Source organism: Hyperolius riggenbachi, chromosome 4, assembly GCF_040937935.1.
Source record: "Hyperolius riggenbachi isolate aHypRig1 chromosome 4, aHypRig1.pri, whole genome shotgun sequence".
NCBI lineage: Eukaryota > Metazoa > Chordata > Amphibia > Anura > Hyperoliidae > Hyperolius > Hyperolius riggenbachi.
Genome location: NC_090649.1, coordinates 223,608,827 through 223,629,921, shown reverse-complemented (window position 1 = coordinate 223,629,921; position 21,095 = coordinate 223,608,827). Strand labels below are relative to the sequence as shown.

The 21,095-nt window shown below is 45.5% G+C and overlaps 1 protein-coding gene and 1 long non-coding RNA gene across 3 annotated transcripts in view; one reads left to right on the top strand and one right to left on the bottom strand.

The window, feature by feature from the left end:
- Nucleotides 1-9,850, bottom strand: part of MLIP (muscular LMNA interacting protein) — a 446,927-nt gene extending 437,077 nt beyond the window's left edge. Inside the window, exon 1 of one of the 2 annotated variants that reach the window (XM_068281387.1) lies at nt 9,478-9,850. In XM_068281387.1, the coding sequence (XP_068137488.1) occupies nt 9,478-9,480 (3 nt within the window). In that variant the 5' untranslated portion in view covers nt 9,481-9,850. The remainder of the gene's footprint in view (nt 1-9,477) is intronic. The other variant, XM_068281389.1, reaches the window with a different exon arrangement.
- The window catches only part of LOC137571779 (uncharacterized), a 337,165-nt gene continuing 321,245 nt past the window's right edge, over nt 5,176-21,095 (top strand). Inside the window, exon 1 of the long non-coding RNA XR_011031433.1 lies at nt 5,176-5,316. This is a non-coding gene — a long non-coding RNA (uncharacterized lncRNA). The remainder of the gene's footprint in view (nt 5,317-21,095) is intronic.

The window sequence follows — 21,095 nt, the reverse complement described above, 5'->3', positions numbered from 1 at the left end:
CATGCGAACTTCAGTGGTTTGCGTTCGTGTCCTGCAGGCGAAGTTTTGCGGAAGTTCGGTTCGCCCCATAATGCACCATGAGGGTCAACTTTGACCCTCTACATCACAGTCAGCAGGCCCAGTGTAGCCAATTAGGCTACACTAGCCCCTGGAGCCCCTCCCCCCCCTAATAAAAGGCAGGCAGCGGCGGCCATTACGCTCACTCGTGTGCCTGCATTAGTGAGAGTAGGGCGAGCTGCTGCAGACTGTCTCTCATAGGGAAAGATTAGTTAGGCTTAGCTTGTTCCTTCCTGGCTGCATACCTGTTCTGTTTAGTGAGCCCACCATACCTGTTCTGTTCAGTGAACCTGCCACTGCATACCTGTTCAGTGAACCCACCACTGCATACCTGTTCAGTGAACCCACCACTGCATACCTGTTCAGTGAACCCACCACTGCATACCTGTTCAGTGAACCCACCACTGCATACCTGTTCAGTGAACCCACCACTGCATACCTGTTCAGTGAACCCACCACTGCATACCTGTTCAGTGAACCCACCACTGCATACCTGTTCAGTGAACCCACCACTGCATACCTGTTCAGTGAACCCACCACTGCATACCTGTTCAGTGAACCCACCACTGCATACCTGTTCAGTGAACCCACCACTGCATACCTGTTCAGTGAACCCACCACTGCATACCTGTTCAGTGAACCCACCACTGCATACCTGTTCAGTGAACCCACCACTGCATACCTGTTCAGTGAACCCACCACTGCATACCTGTTCTGTTCAGTGAACCTGCCACTGTATACCTGTTCAGTGAACCCGCCACTGTATACCAGCTGCAACAACAAAAGAAAAAGCATGTACATGCGCCCATTCCCCTTCGTGATCATTACCTTACCGTGGTGAAGGGGCTTGCGTATCACAATGAAGCAATGACCGGCGCCTAGATGAGTGTCTCGAGAGGCACACAAAAGATAAGGTCGTTGCTTCATTGTGGTCAGACCAAATTTCATCAGCTAGACAGTCACTTTTCTGTCTTTCAGCTACATCAGCCAGGCGACCATATGGGCTGTAAAGCCACCAAAACCTGCACTCTCGCCATGGTGCGCACCAGTCCAGCACGGCCGTCACTACACAAACAGCTGTTTGCGGTGCGTTACACGGTGAGTTTGGTGTGTCAGTGTGAAGCAGTACCTTAATTACAGTACCTGATTGATGTATACACATGCAAGATGTTTTAAAGCACTTTAGGCCTGTCATTTAGCATTCAATGTGATTTCTGCCCTTAAAACGCTGCTTTGCGTCAAATCCAGATTTTTCCCGGGGACTTTTGGCTTGTATCCCACTCCGCCATGCCCCCCTCCAGGTGTTAGACCCCTTGAAACATCTCTTCCATCACTTTTGTGGCCAGCATAATTTTTTTTTTTTTCAAAGTTCGCATCCCCATTGAAGTCTATTGCGGTTCGCGAACTTTAACGCGAACCGAACCTTCCGAGGAAGTTCGCGAACCTAAAATCAGAGGTTCGGCCCAACTCTATCAGTCTGTATATACCTCTACCTGCCCAGGTGGATGGGTCTGGGAGGTAACTATTATTCCATAAGCAAAGAAACGGGGAGTACTGACCTGGCTTACTCTAAAATCTCCTAATGACTTGCCAAACTGCAATGACTGTCTTCATGGGATAGGTAATTTTAGAAGCTGCCTCTGAATGGAAGCCTAGCCAATGAAGCAATGACCGGCGCCTAGATGAGTGTCTCGGGGAGCACACAAAAGATAAGGTCGTTGCTTCATTGTGGTCAGACCAAATTTCATCAGCTGGACAGTCACTTTTGAAGCAATGAAGCAATGACCGGCGCCTAGATGAGTGTCTCGGGGGGCACACAAAAGATAAGGTCGTTGCTTCATTGTGGTCAGACCAAATTTGATCAGCTGGACAGTCACTGTTCTGTCATTCAGCTACATCAGCCAGGCGACCATATGGCTGTTTGGATAGTGCTGGAGGGGTTATCAGGCCAACCACCTATGGGCACTTACTAGGACTGCCACCAAAAGTAATACTTAAATTCTGGAAGACTGATACCCCCTGATTCTTTAAGTAGTTGGAGAGTCTGTAACAATCCCTGGGGCCCTAGAATTCTATAGGCATCTCAAGACTATTTCCTTGAAAATCTTGGCGGGGATAAGGCTTGGTGTGTTACTAAAAAAGTATGAAAATTTGAGTAGTAAGTTCATTTTCATTGCATTGGCTTTGCCTAGCAAAATTAAAGGTTAGTACTTGCCATGCACTGCACTTATCCCTGAGAACCTTCATTGCTGGAGTCACATTGAGCCTATGGAAGACTAGTAAGTTTGTAGTGAAACAGATACAAAGTTACTTGAATTCAGAAACCCAAGTCGGCTAGCATTGATCACTTGGAGGTTAAACTGGGTTTAAGGGAAGAACCAAAGACTTTGCACAATTTATCCTAAGGCCCAAAAAGCGGCCAAAAGCATTGACGACACATAACGGACATTGACAGGGGAGGGGCCTCCAAATACAGGAGGGGGTCATCAGCATAAAGAGAATACTTCTCTTGGGTCTTACCTATTCGTAACCCTTTCATTGAACTACTTTTATTTGTATTGCTAGGGGCAAAATAAAAAACTGCATTGGATTTTCAGTTCATCAAATTGCCAAATTCACTGTCGATTCTGGGCCCACCAGTCTGTTGTACTTCTGGCTTAAACAGCATGAGAAAGGACTGCTTGCTTTAAACAGTGGGCTGTGGTCATTATATTTAGCGGTTGCTATTTTAAGCTTAGGAATTTAATTCAGCTTTGATGCCAGCGTTCTCTTTGGACTTTACAGATACAGACCCCTGGTACAGCACACTACTGCCCCTTTCCCCGGGTGCTCTCTTATACCAAATGTTGCTGCAAAATCAAACTATATAATTCTTATTTCCAATCTGCCCTCTCAGCTAGAGACTTTAATTTTCTCAGAACAGACTCGTGAGAACCATATTTGGAATACCATTGTGTAAATCCTCAGTTGAGGTGGACCCACAGTTGTCGAGCATTTGTAAGAAGCCGCCAAAATTTGTTTTAATCAAAGGCAAATCACTAAGATTGTTTAATTAGGGGTGAAATGGGGAGGAGCCTAAGGGGTCTGGCCAAATTTCTTGGAGAGCAAACAGTGATCCAAAGTTGCTGTGTCAATGGGGATAGCACCAGGGGAGTGGGAAGGTGACACTTGCCAGGGAGGGTCCTAAGTGGGTTGGGACCCTCTTTATGTAAGTGAATCCTTCATTGTGTATTTGTGCATTTGTGCATTTTATTAATAATTACAAGCATACCAGGCACCACTGAGGAGGCTTTCCTTCTACCGGTTATATCCCTGCACATTAAGTGCACACTGCAGGTGGATGTAACCAATGAAGAGGTCCTCTCTTTAAACATTAAATTGTTTAAGTGAGAAGTCTGAAGTGATTGTCAGTGATGGTCCACACAGCGCTACAGCTTTATCTACATGGACTAATTTCCTGTCCCCCTCGATGGGCACCTTCCCATTTTTAAATTGCCAACACTAAGGGCTAAATAGAGGTGCCAAGGTGACCCACCGCTGATTGGTATCTATGCGGCATATTAACTATGCAGCAGTAAAATTGCTGTGCGCAGGGAGCCAAGTCACCTGTGGAAAAATCACAGATTTTGAATCATAGGGTGTGTATTTACTTAATGTTAAGACTAATGTGTGCAGAGAATGCCATTTTACTGGTGGTACTTGTAGGTATCATGCATTGCATGGTTGCCCTGAGTACGGTATCTTAGTACGGTACATGTAACCTAGGTAACTTTGGCCACGCTAATTTCAGATGTCAGAAGTACCAGTAAAATAGTTGTGCACTCTCTGCACATGGTAGTTTTACCATCATTATGATTCCCAATCTGTGATTTGACTGTGGTAGTATATTTTATTTAATGACCTTTAATGACCTTGTGTTTGTTCATTGAAAAGATTTACAAGTAACTGTAACTTCAATAGGCTAAGCCAGGCATGGGCAAACTTGGCCCTCCAGCTGTTAAGGAACTACAAGTCCCACAATGCATTGCAGGAGTCTGACAGCCACAGACATGACTCATAAAGGCAAATGCATTGTGGGACTTGTAGTTCCGTAACAGCTGGAGGGCCGAGTTTGCCCATGCCTGGGCTAAGCTCTTGAAAAAGGGCAGTGGCCTTAAACATTGCCTGTCTGTACTGTTATCTGTAGTAATGAGCCAATAAGCGAAACTGAACATGTGTTGAGCCTTGGCCACTCGTATGTCTTTGGGAGTGGTGTAAATCTACACATTTTCCATTTCCAGGGATACATTAATCACCTCCATATCACCAATTTTTGCACCCCAGGCCACATATAGCTGTATTCCTCAGTATTCAGTATGGCTCCACATGCAGATTAGCTCATTCTTTTCACCTTGATTGTAGACCGCTGAACAGATTGGTTGGAATGAGTCAATCCCAAGTGCTTCATATAAAATATAGAATCTCTCCAAGTGCACTACAATCAGTCAGTACAGTGAGCTGTGTTCAGAATAAATATGATGTGGTATGGGGAATCTTGCTTTAGTGTATTAATCCTCTTGTCGTCATGCACAGCATTAATATGCTTATGTGGAAAACCATGGTGCAGAAAAAGAAACCATTTAGCCAGCACCAGAGCCGGGACAAGGTCCTCCAGCACCCAAGGCTGAGACACCAAAATGCGCCCCTCCATCCCTCCCACCCCAGCTGTCACACACTGATTGCTATTAGACTAAGAGGCCCCCAAGGGCCCACAACCTCCCCAACACCTTAATCTCTAGTTATCTGACTTGCAGTCACTGCCATGTATCCCCTTTTCATATTTCTCTCTGCTTCAAACACAATTAGGAATGACAGCTGAATGAATTCTGCGCCCCTCCCTACACTGCGCCCTGAGGCCGGAGCCTCTCCAGCCTATGCCTCGGCCCGGCCCTGGCCAGCACCAACGGTTTTAAGAAAGTGTTATTTTAAACTTGTCACTTGAAGTCCTTTTAACAGAATGTCAATTTACTTTAGTAAACATCTACTTCCTATTACTTCATCTAATTGTGGGCAACTTCCTGTGCAGGAATGCTACCTGTTGGATCAGCTGTACCAAAAGCTTGCCATACAGTGTGGATGAGCATGTAATGAAAAGTTGGAATATTCTGCAGATAATGAAGTAGCCTGATAACTGGATGGTTAACTGAACTAGCATCCATATACAGCAAAACACCACTGGATGAAGTGGATGGTCCTATTACGGAAGAGTGAACAAGAATCGTAAGTGATAAAGCAAGGGTGACAGAGGCGCCAACAAGTATAAAATGATTAAAACCCGCTTAAAAGGAGGGGTGCAGGTGGATACACCACTCAGGTAAAAATAGACTAGCCAATAAGCCGTTAATAAATAACAGTAAAATTTATTGGGGATTCTCCAAAAATGCAACGCGTTTCACGGGCAAAACTCCCGCTTCATCAGGCAATCAGATAGGAGAAACACAGTAGTTGATCTCTTTCTGGATCAAGCGCCTCAATAGGAATCGTAAGGTCAGTCTTGTGACCATTTGGGCCTTTTTCACCTACTGAAGTCTTCCACTAGAAAGTCCCAGTGATAATGATATGCCATGTGGTCACTTTTTCACTGATCAATTGTGGGCAAACCTTGGGGCAGCACCACAATTTGAGTGAAGTGCAGAATGGGCATCTGCTGAGCAAATAACTTGCTCCTAGGATGCACAAGCAGCCCCAGCGCATACATTTGAAAATGGCGGCGGTAGACTTGAGCACAGGATACAGCCAGTATATGGTTGATCCTGCTTCTGCACAAGTCTGGGCCGTGTTAATTACTATTCCCCCTCCAGGCCGCAAAGGATAGTGGGGAATGATATAATTCGGCTTCCAGCGATTGCTGGAGGCCAAATTATGGTGTTTTTCAAGCAACTTTGGCTCCGTCTTCTGACGGAGCCAACGTTACTCAGTGCTGTGTGATGTGATTCCTATTATAGCCTATGGTGGCGCCAGCTGCACCCAAATCTAGCAGTGCTGAAAAGCACTGCTCCGGCCCCAGCAGCCAATGAGAACAGATCCCACCACAGACAGATATAAAGGGAGGGGTTTTTCATTTAATCTTGCATTTTTTCTGTGATAGCCTGTCTCTGTTATCTATCTATGCTACTTGTATGTTCAATACACTTCTTGGTGGCACTTAGTGATGAATATAATATGCCAATTAGGATTATGTAAAATTTTGCATATATTTTTGCAGTTATGGCCATACATAATTACAATTTGGAAAGTAATTTTGTGTAATCTATTCATAATTTTGCATAATGTTGTGATGACTTTAGCGTTTATTAGTGAAGCCCATAGAATATAACAGCGAACCATACATGCTATTGTCACCAAAATGGCAACGAATATTAAGTGGAATAGTGGAAACGAGAAAAAAATTAACTCAGAAAAATGAGTAAAACACTTTTTGACTTGTTCCCACTATTCCCCTTAACATGGCAATTTTGGGGACAATATTATGTAGGGTAGCTTTGCTATCAACTGCTAAAGTCAGCACACCCAGCCAGGCAGCTCATGCTACCAGGCCAGCTAGCAATGTGGTCTCCCTGGGAACAGCTGACAAGAGGCCACACACTGCTCTTGCTGACCCATGCTCGTCTCATGTCCTCCATCCTTGGGCCTAATGTCACGGCATTCATTCCAGATGTCATCCAGTTCATGCCAGCTAGCAATGCAGTCTCCTCTCTCCTGCTCTTTCCATAGCAGAGACTGCTGCTAGTGAGCTGAACTGATGTGTAGTGTCAGTCTTTCAATATCAGATCCTGCTGCCATGACATATTTCTGTTGCCTTATGTATGCTGTGCTTCATGCAAAATTGCTATTTGCCTCCTGTCACTTTAACTGCGACTTTTCTGAAAAATCGCAAGGTTTTTTCATTTTTTTTCTTTGTTGCCATTATTCTAGAAATACCTAATAAATTTGGTGGGCCTAACATGTATAGGGGCTTTGCTATAAGCCCATTATCAAAAATAATTTGCAGCTGCAAATATTTTCAAAGTTGTTAGAAGTTCAAGAAATTGCTGCCAGACTGCCATAGAATTCTCGCCTATCCCTAGTACATATATTTATCAATTACCACAAATAATCCGCTGAAATCATGGAAGGTGGAGTGGTGTACACCATTTAGAATGCCCTATGGCTGTATCCCATAACAGTGTTAAATGCACCACACTTGCATGCATGATTGACTGTGACAGAAAACTATGTAAAAAATGTACTACTGTGCTAGATAAGTGAGCACTGATTGGCAATGGGTAAAGCCATTCATCTGCAGTCATAAATTATGTGTGCATACCGATAGGTGAATACTGTGTTTTTGACAGACCTTAAGATGGTAATAATTTTCCAAATATTGTAGATAATTGAAGGTTAAAACTGGCCCAGTCGTGTCTATTTCGAATGGTTTAGTTACAATCCTGCAAGAATTTGCCAGACACTATTTCACTATCTTATTTGGCCATTTCTGATTGTTTGATGCCGATTCACTGTGTATATGGGCCTTAAGTATGGATTTATTTATTTTTTCACATTGATTGTGTAATTGTTTAGCATTATTGTTTTACATGTGTAAAGTTATGTCAAAATAACATGAGTTATACCTACATATACATTAACTGTCAGCCTACACTTCAACTTAACTTGGAAAACTCAAAATGTTACTCTGCATAATACATGAAATAATGCATACATTAGAGCAGGCTGAAATACATTGTGTGCATTTGTGTGCGATGTGCAAAACTCAGTGTAATTACTTGCATGGTTGCTGTGCATACAATTTTGTTAGTGAATCAACCATAACCCTTGAAAACAATGGACATCAAAATACATTTTTGAAGAAGTTCTAATTTTCACAAATTGTATTTAGCAAAGAATGAAAATGTGAATTTCTAAGTGACAATAACTTTAGAGAAAATTCCATCTCAATCCTGCTGAATACTGATAGAATGCACTCCTAAAACCATCAATTATGAACTATGATGCAAGGATAAACCAACAATATTTTTAGAAGAGACCTCAGAGGACAACCTGTTACGTTCACGTAACTGCAGGCAGCACACAGCAATTTTATTACTTATGCCAGCTGCGTAGCACTCTTTATGCAGCACTAGCAACATGCATATTACCTGGGTAACACGACTTGTGCTAATTTACGTGATGTACAGTATGTAAACTGGTGTAAGTACTGGCAAATCTTACTGCACCTTTGTAAATGCACCCCAAAATCTGATAGCACCACAATACAGCCTCACTAATGGTACCCATTAACGGTACAATTATTAGCGGAAAAATATTTCGATCAGATTAATCCGATCGCATGGAGTGAAATATGGAGAAGCTAGTGGGTCCATTTGATCCTAAACGATTGCATTATTGATCATTTTTTAAATGATCGATCGACGTGGCATATTTTTCATAAATATGATTTTAACTGGCTTAGATATGTGCTTAAGATAGATTCCTTAAAACTATGATTCTTACTAAATATGATCTTTTCTTTCGATCTGAATGATCGAATAACAAATAATTTGCTAAAATCGCACCATTGATGGGCACTTTAAGAGATTTCAGCATGAGTGAGCAGATGTTTGCAAAGACAATACAGTAGAACAACAGGAGAAACTGGCACCCAAGACAGGTAAAGCTTAGTGCAGCGATTTGACTGAATGTACATATTCTACTGTATAGTAAATGGATTTATTACATCAAATATGCGTAATATTTATGGCTTATTGTTTCTTGTGCTACTACAGAAAATGAACTCCATGTAGCAAGTTTTAATAAGTCCATTTTATATTACTGCTCAATGAATTTGTGGTACCCTGAAAATCCACTTGCTCCTTGCTAGCCATTTCCATTGTGTTACCTTTGAGAAAAACAATGTATGCAAAAAGAAATTGCTTTTTGTAGGACTTAATTAGCTTTGCTACGCTGTGCCATTGATATCTGCTCCACCCTCTTGCGCTGACCAGGTAAATAATCATGTAATGCGCCCAAAATAGCATCTGTATACGGCAACATTTGCAAATATATCATTGAGATAACTGCAGCATATGAGCTCTGTGACAACAACATATAGATAACAAATTAGAGATTATTAAACCACACCTTTTTAAACCCCCTGCACAATTTTCCCCACCCACAAGTCAATGCAATGCCTAAAGAGAACAACTTATAAACCCTAAAGGGTCCCGGAGGGACCATTTATATTTTAGAGTTCCTGTGGTAATGAACAGCTGTCATGTCAGAACAGGTTAGTAATACAAGACTACACACTTTATGCTCAAAATTCATAGATCTGTAACAGCTGCTTGGCTCAACAAAGTATAGCATAGTCTACATGTTTCTCCCACAAAATGTGGTCAGCCTTACCATAGCCGATTCCTTTAAAGTCTTGTTTGATACAGTTTCACTTTTATATCTTCCTAAATCCACATTCCATACATAGATCCTTAGAAAAATAAAACCATCTTCTTTAGTTCTTGGTTATCACGGTTCTTTTCAAGCTGCAGCTCTCCCAGCCTGTCCTACAGATAACTTCTTGTTAACACTGCTTTCCAATTATAGTTCCATGCAGCACACAAATAGTACTCCTGTCTCCAGAGAAAGAAGCAGCTGGCTTCACATAACCATTCATGCAAAGCCAAGCTCAATTTCAAAAGCTATACTTTGTATTTACTATCATGCTAGGACTTAAACTTTTACATTTAATTCATTTATTGTGGTGATATTCTTCAGTGATCGAAGTAAACCTATTGTGAGTTGTCCCATAGGTAAGGCATGTATGTTTATTGGGTTGCTAAGTACTAGGGCAGACATACAGCCTAAAAATAAATAAGTAAACATAACTGGCGCTTTACTTTCTAAGCCAGAGAAAGGATATGCTGGCAGTCATCTGTTTGACATTTTGTGACAAGTGCCAACATAAGGGTGACAAGTCTATGTTCGTAAGTCATATAATAATTGCTAGTTGCTAAGCATCCTCTGCAGTTGTTTTACAATGGCAGAATATTTTCTAACCAGCTTTTATATTAGCACAATATACATGATGATTGCAACCTTAAATACTGGGGGAGGTGTTTGTGACAAATTGTACAGCAATTTATAGTAAAAAAGGTCAAGAAAATGTGCAACATACCGGCTATAGTTGTATGGGAAGGGGGGGGGGGGTGATGAGTACAAATGCCCTAATACTCATCATTTAAATAAAATATTAATTAAAATATTAATATGAGAGAACCATCATTTATTCTGCAATTAGGCAGTGCATATATTGAAATGGACATCATAGGGTTGCTTGAAAATGAAAAATCTTTACAAACAGCACAGTTGACCGCATACACAGAAATCTAGATTAACATTGTTCAACATGCAGAAAAGACTTTAATAACTACATTTTACAGTCTTTTTGTTCATTTCGACCTCTTTTCAAAGGAAAGAACTTAACTTCCCTCCATCTACTAGCCCATGAATTAGAAACTGCTTCTTTGTAACTACAGTGCTTCAAGTAACACCTTAAAGTAAACCTGTGAGGTCCTGTAATACTATAGCTCAATATCTACCTTGGGAGGGGGAAGCCTCTGGATCCTGAAGAGGCTTCCTCTGTCCTCAGCCAGCCCATTGTTGCCCTGGGACCCCCAAAGAGTGGCCTTCCGGTGCAAGCGCACTTATCAGGGGGTGAGGGAGAGTTGTTAGGGTTAGGCATTAGTAGATGGAGGGCTCTAAGTGAGACTAAGGTTAAGCTTGGCGAAAGTAAAATATCTGTACATTTTCAGAACCTAAAATCTGGAAATAATCGCCAGGGAGGTTAATTTTCCCAACTTGCCTATTGTGTGCTGCTCACTGCTTATGCACCTTTCCTACCCCACCTCCTGCAATAAACCTCCATAGACCATTCCTACCATATACTATACCAATTCTTTTTGCTAATACTAAGGGCTTGATTCACAAAGCGGTGCTAACTGTTAGCACGCTTGTGAAAAGCCCTCTTCACGCCTAAAGTGAGTTTAGGTGTGTAAAAATGAGCTCACCCGCAAAGTATCGCATGCAAAACTTTGCGCGCACGAAGCTTTGCGGTACGACGAAAACGACGCACCCAATGCGCCTATAAGGATACTTTGCACGCAAGTTCATTTTAAAAACTGTGCTAACCTAGCTGGCACGCTACTTTACATGCCCAAAGTCTTTTGGCGTGCTAACTAGGTTAGCACCACTTTGTGAATCAAGCCCTAAATGTTGTGCTGCTTCCCATCTCAAACACACACACATGCGCACGTACACGCACGTACACGCACGTGCACGCACGTGCACGCACGTACACGCACGTGGACGCACGTGTACACGCACGTGTACACGCACGTGTACACGCACGTGTACACGCACGTGTACACGCACGTGTACACACACACGTCTATACCTGTTATAACACCACACTTTCCCCCATTCCTTCTAATGTCTCCCCCATTATGTTTACGCACCAATCTTTCCTAGCACCTCTGCTGTGCATTCTCCCTTCTCAACCAACCACAGGGGTTTTCACCTAAAATCCTCAGCAATTTTCACATTTCAAGGAGGCAAGGGTTAATGGGCTTATTGGAGGGTATAATTAAAAAGGAAAAAAAAACTCACTAATGCTGATCACTCACTAATGCTGTTCTAGTTATTGGAGATCCTCTCACGAGTGATAGTGACTGATGCAATGTTTATAAACATTCTGAATAAATGAGCACTGCCATTGGCTTTGGCAGTGCTCATTCAAACTTGCAAGCACTTTGATTGGCTTTGTGAACACATGTTCACATCAGCCAATCATGGATCAGCGGGTGCCCGATGCGTACGTGCATGCGATCGTGCGCGATCGTGCTCAGCGGGGAAATAGGAATCGCTTATCTATGCCCCTGTGACTCAGGTGAATTTTAAAGGGGAGTAGCTAAGCGTGGCAGAGGTTGCCAAGTGGTTAATCTACACACCTGTTTGTCCTTCTGTCTGTTCTGCTATCTTTTGGTTCGGTCCTTCACTGCTTTACCGATCATTGCTCCCTTTCTAAATGTCAACCTACTCAGATGCTATTCATTTCTATTACATGCTTTCCCATCACTTCTTCTTTACTCACCTATCCTATTGACTCCCATCATGATGTGCAGTGCCCAGTGGTACCAGTTTGCTAGTATTTAAAAGGAATTCAGAGTAAGATGCATATGGAGGATGCCATATGTATTTCCTTTTAAACCATACCAGTTGCCTGGCAGTCCTGTTGAACTTTCTGGTCAGTAGTGCGCATCACTGGCTTTCTGGTCAGTAGTGCGCATCAGTGGCTTCAGGAAACATCACAGCACTGAAACTGCCCTCATCCAAATCTGCTATCACCTGCTCATGGCAAGAGACAGAGGCGAGTGCTCCATCCTGATACTGCTAGACCTTTCTGCAGCCATTGATGCAGTTGACCATGACTTACCAAACACACAGGAGATACTCACTTCCCAAACAGTTCTCTGCTGCTTATATAAAGCCTGCAGGCTGCTTGTAAGCCAATCAAGAAGTGCACATACACATTACACCTAGTCTGCAGTGATTAATTCAAACAGAAGCTGAGCTACTCAGCTAGTCATTGGAGAGGGTTTCAGTTGCATATAGACAATGGCTATATGGCCAGCAGGGGGCACCAGCGTGCAGGATATACCCTCTCATCTGCCCCCCTCCTAACTAAACTGCATGGGAATCTACAATACAATTAAAAACAATAATGGTGCACAAGCCAGCCTGGGGCCCCAGGAACTCTCACTGCCCGGGGCCCCAGAACCAGCATGCAACACCATATGTGAGCGCAGCCAAGCCCTGGATCTGCCACACCCAGGAGCTTGTCCCCAACTGCTCTGAGACTTACCAAACACACAGGAGATACTCACTTCCCAAACAGTTCTCTGCTGCTTATATAAAGCCTGCAGGCTGCTTGTAAGCCAATCAAGAAGTGCACATACACATTACACCTAGTCTGCAGTGATTAATTCAAACAGAAGCTGAGCTACTCAGCTAGTCATTGTCTATATGCAACTGAAACCCTCTCCAATGACTAGCTGAGTAGCTCAGCTTCTGTTTGAATTAATCACTGCAGACTAGGTGTAATGTGTATGTGCACTTCTTGATTGGCTTACAAGCAGCCTGCAGGCTTTATATAAGCAGCAGAGAACTGTTTAGGAAGTGAGTATCTCCTGTGTGTTTGGTAAGTCTCAGAGCAGTTGGGGACAAGCTCCTGGGTGTGGCAGATCCAGGGCTTGGCTGCGCTCACATATGGTGTTGCATGCTGGTTCTGGGGCCCCTGGCAGTGAGAGTTCCTGGGGCCCCAGGCTGGCTTGTGCACCATCATTGTTTTTAATGCAGTTGACCATGACATCTTGATAAGCAGGCCATAGGAATAGGAGGCACGGATCTACACATCTTTAAGCATGTGCGTAGCCTTGCAGTTCTAATTGATGGGGATTTAAACTTCAGAACTCGCATCTCTGCTGTGGTGAAATCCTCCTACTTTTACCTGAAGAACATCGGAAAAAACAAGCACCTGATCACCCGCAGATGATCTGCCAACCTTAGTCCATGCCTTCATCACATCCCAACTGGACTACTGTAATGCTCTCTACACTGGCCTTCCAAAAAAGGACTTGTACCGCCTACAGCTGATACAGAATACTGCTGCCAGACTGTTAACCAACCAAACCCGTCACTGCCACATAACTAGTCGCTGCACTCCCTTCACTGGCTACCTATAAAATGAAGGGTCCTATTCAAGATCGTCCTACTGACATTTAAATCACTTTACAATTAGAGTTGGGCCGAACCTCTGATTTTAGGTTCGCGAACCGGGTTCGCGAACTTCCGCGGAAGGTTCGGTTCACGTTAAAGTTCGCGAACCGCAATAGACTTCAATGGGGATGCGAACTTTGTAAAAAAAAAATTTATGCTGGCCACAAAAGTGATGGAAAAGATGTTTCAAGGGGTCTAACACCTGGAGGGGGGCATGGCGGAGTGGGATACACGCCAAAAGTCCCCGGGAAAAATCTGGATTTGACGCAAAGCAGCGTTTTAAGGGCAGAAATCATATTGAATGCTAAATGACAGGCCTAAAGTGCTTTAAAACATCTTGCATGTGTATACATCAATCAGGTAGTGTAATTAAGGTACTGCTTCACACTGACACACCAAACTGTTCACTGAACAGAACAGGTATGCAGTGGCGGGTTCACTGAACAGAACAGGTATGCAGTGGCGGGTTCACTGAACAGAACAGGTATGCAGTGGCGGGTTCACTGAACAGAACAGGTATGCAGTGGCGGGTTCACTGAACAGAACAGGTATGCAGTGGCGGGTTCACTGAACAGAACAGGTATGCAGTGGCGGGTTCACTGAACAGAACAGGTATGCAGTGGCGGGTTCACTGAACAGTACAGGTATGCAGTGGCGGGTTCACTGAACAGTACAGGTATGCAGTGGCAGGTTCACTGAACAGGTATGCAGTGGCGGGTTCACTGAACACTGCATGTGGTGGGTTCACAGAACAGGTATGCAGTGGTGGGTTCACAGAACAGGTATGCAGTGGTGGGTTCACAGAACAGGTATGCAGTGGCGGGTTCACAGAACAGGTATGCAGTGGCGGGTTCACAGAACAGGTATGCAGTGGCGGGCTCACAAAACGGGTATGCAGTGGCGGGCTCACAAAACAGGTATGCAGTGGCGGGCTCACAAAACGGGTATGCAGTGGCGGGTTCACAAAACGGGTATGCAGTGGCGGGTTCACAAAACGGGTATGCAGTGGCGGGTTCACAAAACGGGTATGCAGTGGCGGGTTCACAAAACGGGTATGCAGTGGCGGGTTCACAGAACGGGTATGCAGTGGCGGGTTCACAGAACGGGTATGCAGTGGCGGGTTCACAGAACAGGTATGCAGTGGTGGGTTCACAGAACAGGTATGCAGTGGTGGGTTCACAGAACAGGTATGCAGTGGTGGGTTCACAGAACAGGTATGCAGCCAGGGACAAGCTAAGCCTAACTAATCTTTCGCTATGAGAGAGAGTGTGCAGCAGCTCGCCCTACTCTCACTAATGCAGGCACACGAGTGACCGTAATGGTCGCCGCTGCCTGCCTTTTAGTAGGGGGGAGTGGCTCCAGGGGCTAGTGTAGCCTAATTGGCTACACTGTGCCTGCTGACTGTGATGTAGAGGGTCAAAGTTGACCATCTATGGTGCATTATGGGGTGAACCGAACTTCCGCAAAGGTTCGCCTGTGGGACGTGAACGCGAACCACGGAAGTTCGCATGGAACCGTTCGCAGGTGAACCGTTCGGCCCAACTCTATTAACAATTAGAGATGCCCCGAACTGTTTGGATGCGAACTTATTCACGCGAACTTTATGGTGGTACGACCCGCCCCTATACTACATCATTGGGCTAAACTTTGACCCTCTACATCAGTCAGCAGACACATTGCAGCCAATCAGGCTGCACTCCCTCCTGGAGCATCCCCCCCCCCTTATATAAGGCAGCAGCGTCGGCCATTTTCTCTCTGTGTGCTGCAGTATTAGTGAGAGAAGGGAGAGACATTGGAGAGATAGGGAAAGCGATAGTTATGTTAGCTTGCTCCTTGATGATATTTGTTGCTGGAAAAGCACCACCAAAACAGCTCTTTTGAGAGCTAATGTTCTTGTGATTTTTTTTTTTTATTTTTTTTTTTTGTGGGGCCCACTGACACTGCATATACAGCCCTGTCTGTCGCAGCTGGCCCTTGCTAATTGCTATACTGTGCTAGGCCCAGTACATTCAGTGCCTAGTGTGACTGCTGCACACTCTTTTATATACCAGTCCATGCATACCTTTCACTGCACCTGTGTGTGTGACAGCTGCACATTGTATTGTAATACCAGTCACTGTATACCTTTCACTGCACCTGTGTGTGACAGCACGCAGTTTTATATACCAGTCACTGCATACCTGTTCACTGCACGTGTGACCACACATTGTTTTCTATACCAGCAGTCACTGCAAACTTTTCACTGCACCTGTGTGACTGCACATTGTATTAGTCAAGTCAGTGCATACCTTTCACTTCATCCGCCCCAATATGGACAAAGCAAGAGACAGAGCGAAAGGCAGGCCACCCGGCAGGTCTGTTCGAGGTTGTGCTGTCGTGATTTAATGCGGCCCTCGACCAAAGTACAGTGTTCAGAAGAAGGCACGTGCCATCAACCCCCAATATTGTCAGGACGTAGTTGACTATTTAACACAGAACACCTCATGTTCCTCAGCTTCCGCACGGAAACGTGACATATCTTCCTCCTCCTGCTCTGATTCTGGCACCCCACTTAACACTCCACTGGCAGCCATCACCAAAGTGCCATCACCCCAGGGCTCAGCGGTCTGGAATTTTTTTGTCTGCCTCAGATGAGAGCAATGCCATCTTTACTCTCTGCCACCAAAAATTGAGCCGAGGAAAGACCAAGACCCCCGCGTAGGGACAACTACCTTACAAAGGGACATGATAAAAAAACACAAACTGCAATGGCATGACCACCTCAGGTAAAGCAGCACACAAGCAAAGCCACACACCACAGTGGAAGATACTAGGCCGCAATTATTTCTCAAAGGCGATACCCAAACTGTAAAGTGATGTTGAAAGGCAAGTGGTGTCATCTCTAGCACACAGCGCTGGGTCAAGGGTCTATCGGACCACGGATGCCTGGTCTACAAAGCACGGTCAGGCCTGCCCGAAGACTAAATCAGTCCCCACACACAGCATCTCTGCCTGCACGCCGTGTGACTGCCTGCCCGAAGACTGTTGCTCTCCGCAGCATCTCTGCCTGCAGGCCACTTGACTGCCTTCTCCGCCACCACCAACAGGGCCCAGGACTCCAGGCGGATTCCTAAAATTTTAAGGCCGCTGCTAGCAGTGGCCACTATGATTTTCCTGGTGCCTGTACATTAGAGATGGCCCGAACGGTTCGCCGGCGAACGGTTCCCGGTGAACTTCCGGTGGTTTGCAATCGCGGAGAACCGCAAACTTTTCCGGAAGTTCGGTTCACCCCCATAATGCACCATTAGTGTGAACTTTGACCCTCTACATCAGTCAGCAGGCATATTGTAGCCAATCAGGCTACACTCCCTCCTGGAGCCCCACCCCCCTTATAAAAGGCAGGCACCACCGGCCATTATACTCACTCGTGTGCCTGTAGTAAATAGAGAAGGGACAGCTGCTGCTGCAGACTCTCATAGGGAAAGATTAGTTAGGCTCTTGTAGGTTTGTTAGCTTGCTCCTTGCTGATTCTTATTGCTAAAATAGCACCCCACAACAGCTCTTTTGAGAGCTAATCATGTTCTTGTGATCTTTTTTTTCTTTCTGTGTCCCACTGACCCTTGTGTTGCATAGACATCTTTGATAATTCATACTGTGTGTGTGCCACTGCCAGGCCCAGCACATTCAGTGACTACCTGTGTGCATATACCTACCGACCTGTTGTTCACTGTGCACCCACCTACCTACGTGAGTTGAGCGCACGCAGTGTCACTGTGCCTGTCCGCTACCTGTTTGTGTGTGACAGGTGCACATTGTAATACCCATCACTGCATATACCTACCTGTTGTGTTCAGTGCACCTACCTACGTGAGTGCACGCAGTGGGATATACCACTCCGTGCATACCTGTTAACTGCACCTGTGTGACTGCACATTGTATTAGTCAAGTCAGTGCATACCTTTCACTTCATCCCCCCCGATATGGACACAACGAACAAAACAGGCAGAGGTAGAGGCAGACAGAGGAAGACCACCTGGCAGATCTGTGCAAGATCGTGTTGATGTGATTTTGTGCGACCCTCGACCAAAGTACAGTGCTCAGAAGAAGGCACGTCCCATAAACTCCCAAGATTGTCATGACGTGGTTGACTATTTAACACAGAACACCTTATCTTCCGCAGCCACCAGCGCTACTACAAGCACCACATCCGTTACATTTGACACTTCACAGGAGTTAATTGGTGGGAAAATAACTGATTCACAGCCATTATTGTTATAACAAGATGAAGGCGCTAAGCAAGTTACACCACCTCATATGTCTGAGTTAGGCGGTGACACTATGGACGTAACGTGTGATGAAGTACCTGCTGTTGGTGCAGTTTTGAAATTGTGTGAGGCAAGCAAAGCTGGGCAGGATGATTATGATGACAATGATACGGATCCCAATAGAGGAGATGAACAGGGGAACAGTTCAGAGGGGGAGTCAGAGGAGTAGGAGGAGATGAGTTGCTGAAAGAAGCAGGGGCAGCTCATTGTCCGAAAACGCTGGTGGCAGTGGCCAGCACCATGTATCGCAACCTATATACAGCCAGCCAACATGCCCTTCAACGTCAGCTGCTGATGCCACCATAGTGCCATCACCCCAGGGGGGCTCAGTGGTTTGGAAATTTTTTTAATGTGTCTGCCTCAGATCGGAGCAATGCCATCTGTTGTCTCTGCCTCCAAAAATTGAGCCGTGGAAAGGCCAACACTCACGTAGGGACAAGTGCCTTACAAAGGCACATGGAGAAAAGGCACAAACTGCAATGGGAAGAGCACCTGAGCAAAAGCAGCAAACAAAAGAAAAGCCACCCTCCTTCTCCTCTTCCTCCTTCAGGTGCAGCATCTTCAGCCACTTTCTCCCTAGCACCTTCGCAGCCACCCTCCTCCACTCCGCCTCTGCCCTTGAGTGGTTCCAGCTTCTCTGCCCACAGCAGCCAGGTGTCCGTGAAGGAAATCTTTGAGCGGAAGAAGCCAATTTCTGCCAGTCACCCCCTTGCACGGCGTCTGACCAGAGCCGTCTCACCCACCAGGCAGCTATAAATTCCTGCCTGGAGTGGCAGGAGGAGCCAGGAGCGCTGTTGAGTGTTGAGAGAATAAATGCCTCTCAGCCCACTTAGGTTTCAGTTTACACAGCAGCAGCTAACAGCAGCGCCTGACTAGACTCATAACTGGATTCACTGACTGATTAATTGTTCCTTCAGCTCAATGATTCAAAGAACCACAGTACTGAGTCAGTGAGAGAAGGCTCGGAGTACAGCATCAGCTTCTGAGTCCTGACTCTTCACTCTGATTCACTGATTGTAACGATCGGTGAAGCACAGAGAGGATCTGATTACCGGTGTTCTGCAGTATCACGGGGAATACAGATGTATACCAGATTATAAGTGATCTGCAGTATCACCGATAATCCGATATACCAGCTAACCTCTGTTCACCTGAGTAGAGTGTAGTGTTTGGGTGTAACAGTAACACTTAGAGGACTAGGACTCAGTGCAGTAAGGAGTGCTGCACGGATTCCTTCCGAAGACCTGAACCCTCCAAGACGGGAGGAATCAGGCTGACAGTAGGAAGGATTGTCTGAAAGTGACACTCTGGAGGAAGTGTCACTAACAGGATGGGGAACCGCCTCCAATCGTAAGGTCGGTTCTCGAGGTCTGACAAGCTAGGTCGTAACACACGGACAGATAAGGTACAAATACAGAAAGCGGAGGCGGAGTCTAAGGTACAGGCAGGGTTCGGCAACAGGGTATCAGAAATATTGAGGTACAAGATCAGGAGGCAGAAGCAGAGTCTAAGGTTGAGCCGGGGTTTGGCAACAGAGTATCAGAAATATCAAGGTACAAGATCAGAGTTTAGGAGGATAGTCAGGCAGGCAAAAAGTCATAACAGATAATCACAATCAAACTAGTACTTTAGCTATCAACAGAATCTAGCTAAGTGTAGGATTACAGCTCCAGCTGGTCCCGGCACACTTAAGGATCTGACTACAGGTCTGAGTGCTCCCACGTAAGTGTTCACAACGCCAGACAACCAGCAACTGAACAGTCAGTAGTATATATACACAGGTACCTCTCCAGCACCTCCCCAAGTGCTGGACCAATGAGGAGTGGAGCCAGAGTCAGCTGACCAGCCTGGTCAGCTGACTCACTTCTTGCCGTCATTCCCTGCCTGAGTGCACGCGCGCGCGTCACTCTAAACCTAGAGGGACTATGTGTCCCAGCCACACCAGCACCGCTCTGCGGTGCCTCTGCCAAGGGGCCATGCGTGCTATCCGCCACCATGCCCTGCACGGGGACATCCGCCTCAGACTGAGTGGAGGCGGCTGCCTCCCCATGCTCCGTCACACTGTGCGCGGAAAGAGCCGCCTCCTGACTCACGGCGGCGGCTCTTCCGCGCTTCCTAACAGTACCCACCCCCCGAGGAGTGGACTCCGGACAGCTCCTTCCAGGTTTTTCTGGGTGCAAAGTGTGAAACTCCCTCTTTAACTCATCAGCATGCATGCGAGTCCCTGGTACCCATTGTCTCTCCTCAATGCCGTACCCTTTCCAATGCACTAAATATTGTACCGAGTTCTGTACAATGCGTGAGTCTAATATTTTCTCCACCTTGTACTCAGGTTGGTCCTCCACCATCACAGGAAGAGGAGGAGTAGGACCCACATGAACCGCAGGTTTAAGTAGGGACACGTGAAACGACCTTACGCCCCGCATGCTGGCAGGAAGATCAATGGCGTAAGTGACGTTGTTGATCCTTTTAGTCACGGAAAATGGACCCACAAACCTGGGGCCCAGTTTGGCAGATGGCTGCTTCAAGGTCAAGTGACGTGTGGACACCCAGACTAAATCCCCTGGCTGGAACTTCCATTCCACGGACCGTCTCTTGTCCGCTTGACCCTTCTGAATCTGGAACGCCTTCTGCAAGTTTCCCTTAACAATTCCCCAATTGTCCCTGAGTGACCTCTGCCAATCCTCCAGTGCTGGAAATGGAGAAGAGACAACTGGAAAAGGGGAGAATTTGTGTGACCTCCCTGTCACAATCTGGAATGGAGAGAAACCAGAAGAACTCTTCAAATTATTTTGCGCGAATTCTGCGAAGGCCAGAAATTTTACCCAGTCACTCTGTGCCTCCGCAACGTAACATCTTAGGAATTGCTCCAAAGACTGATTAATCCGT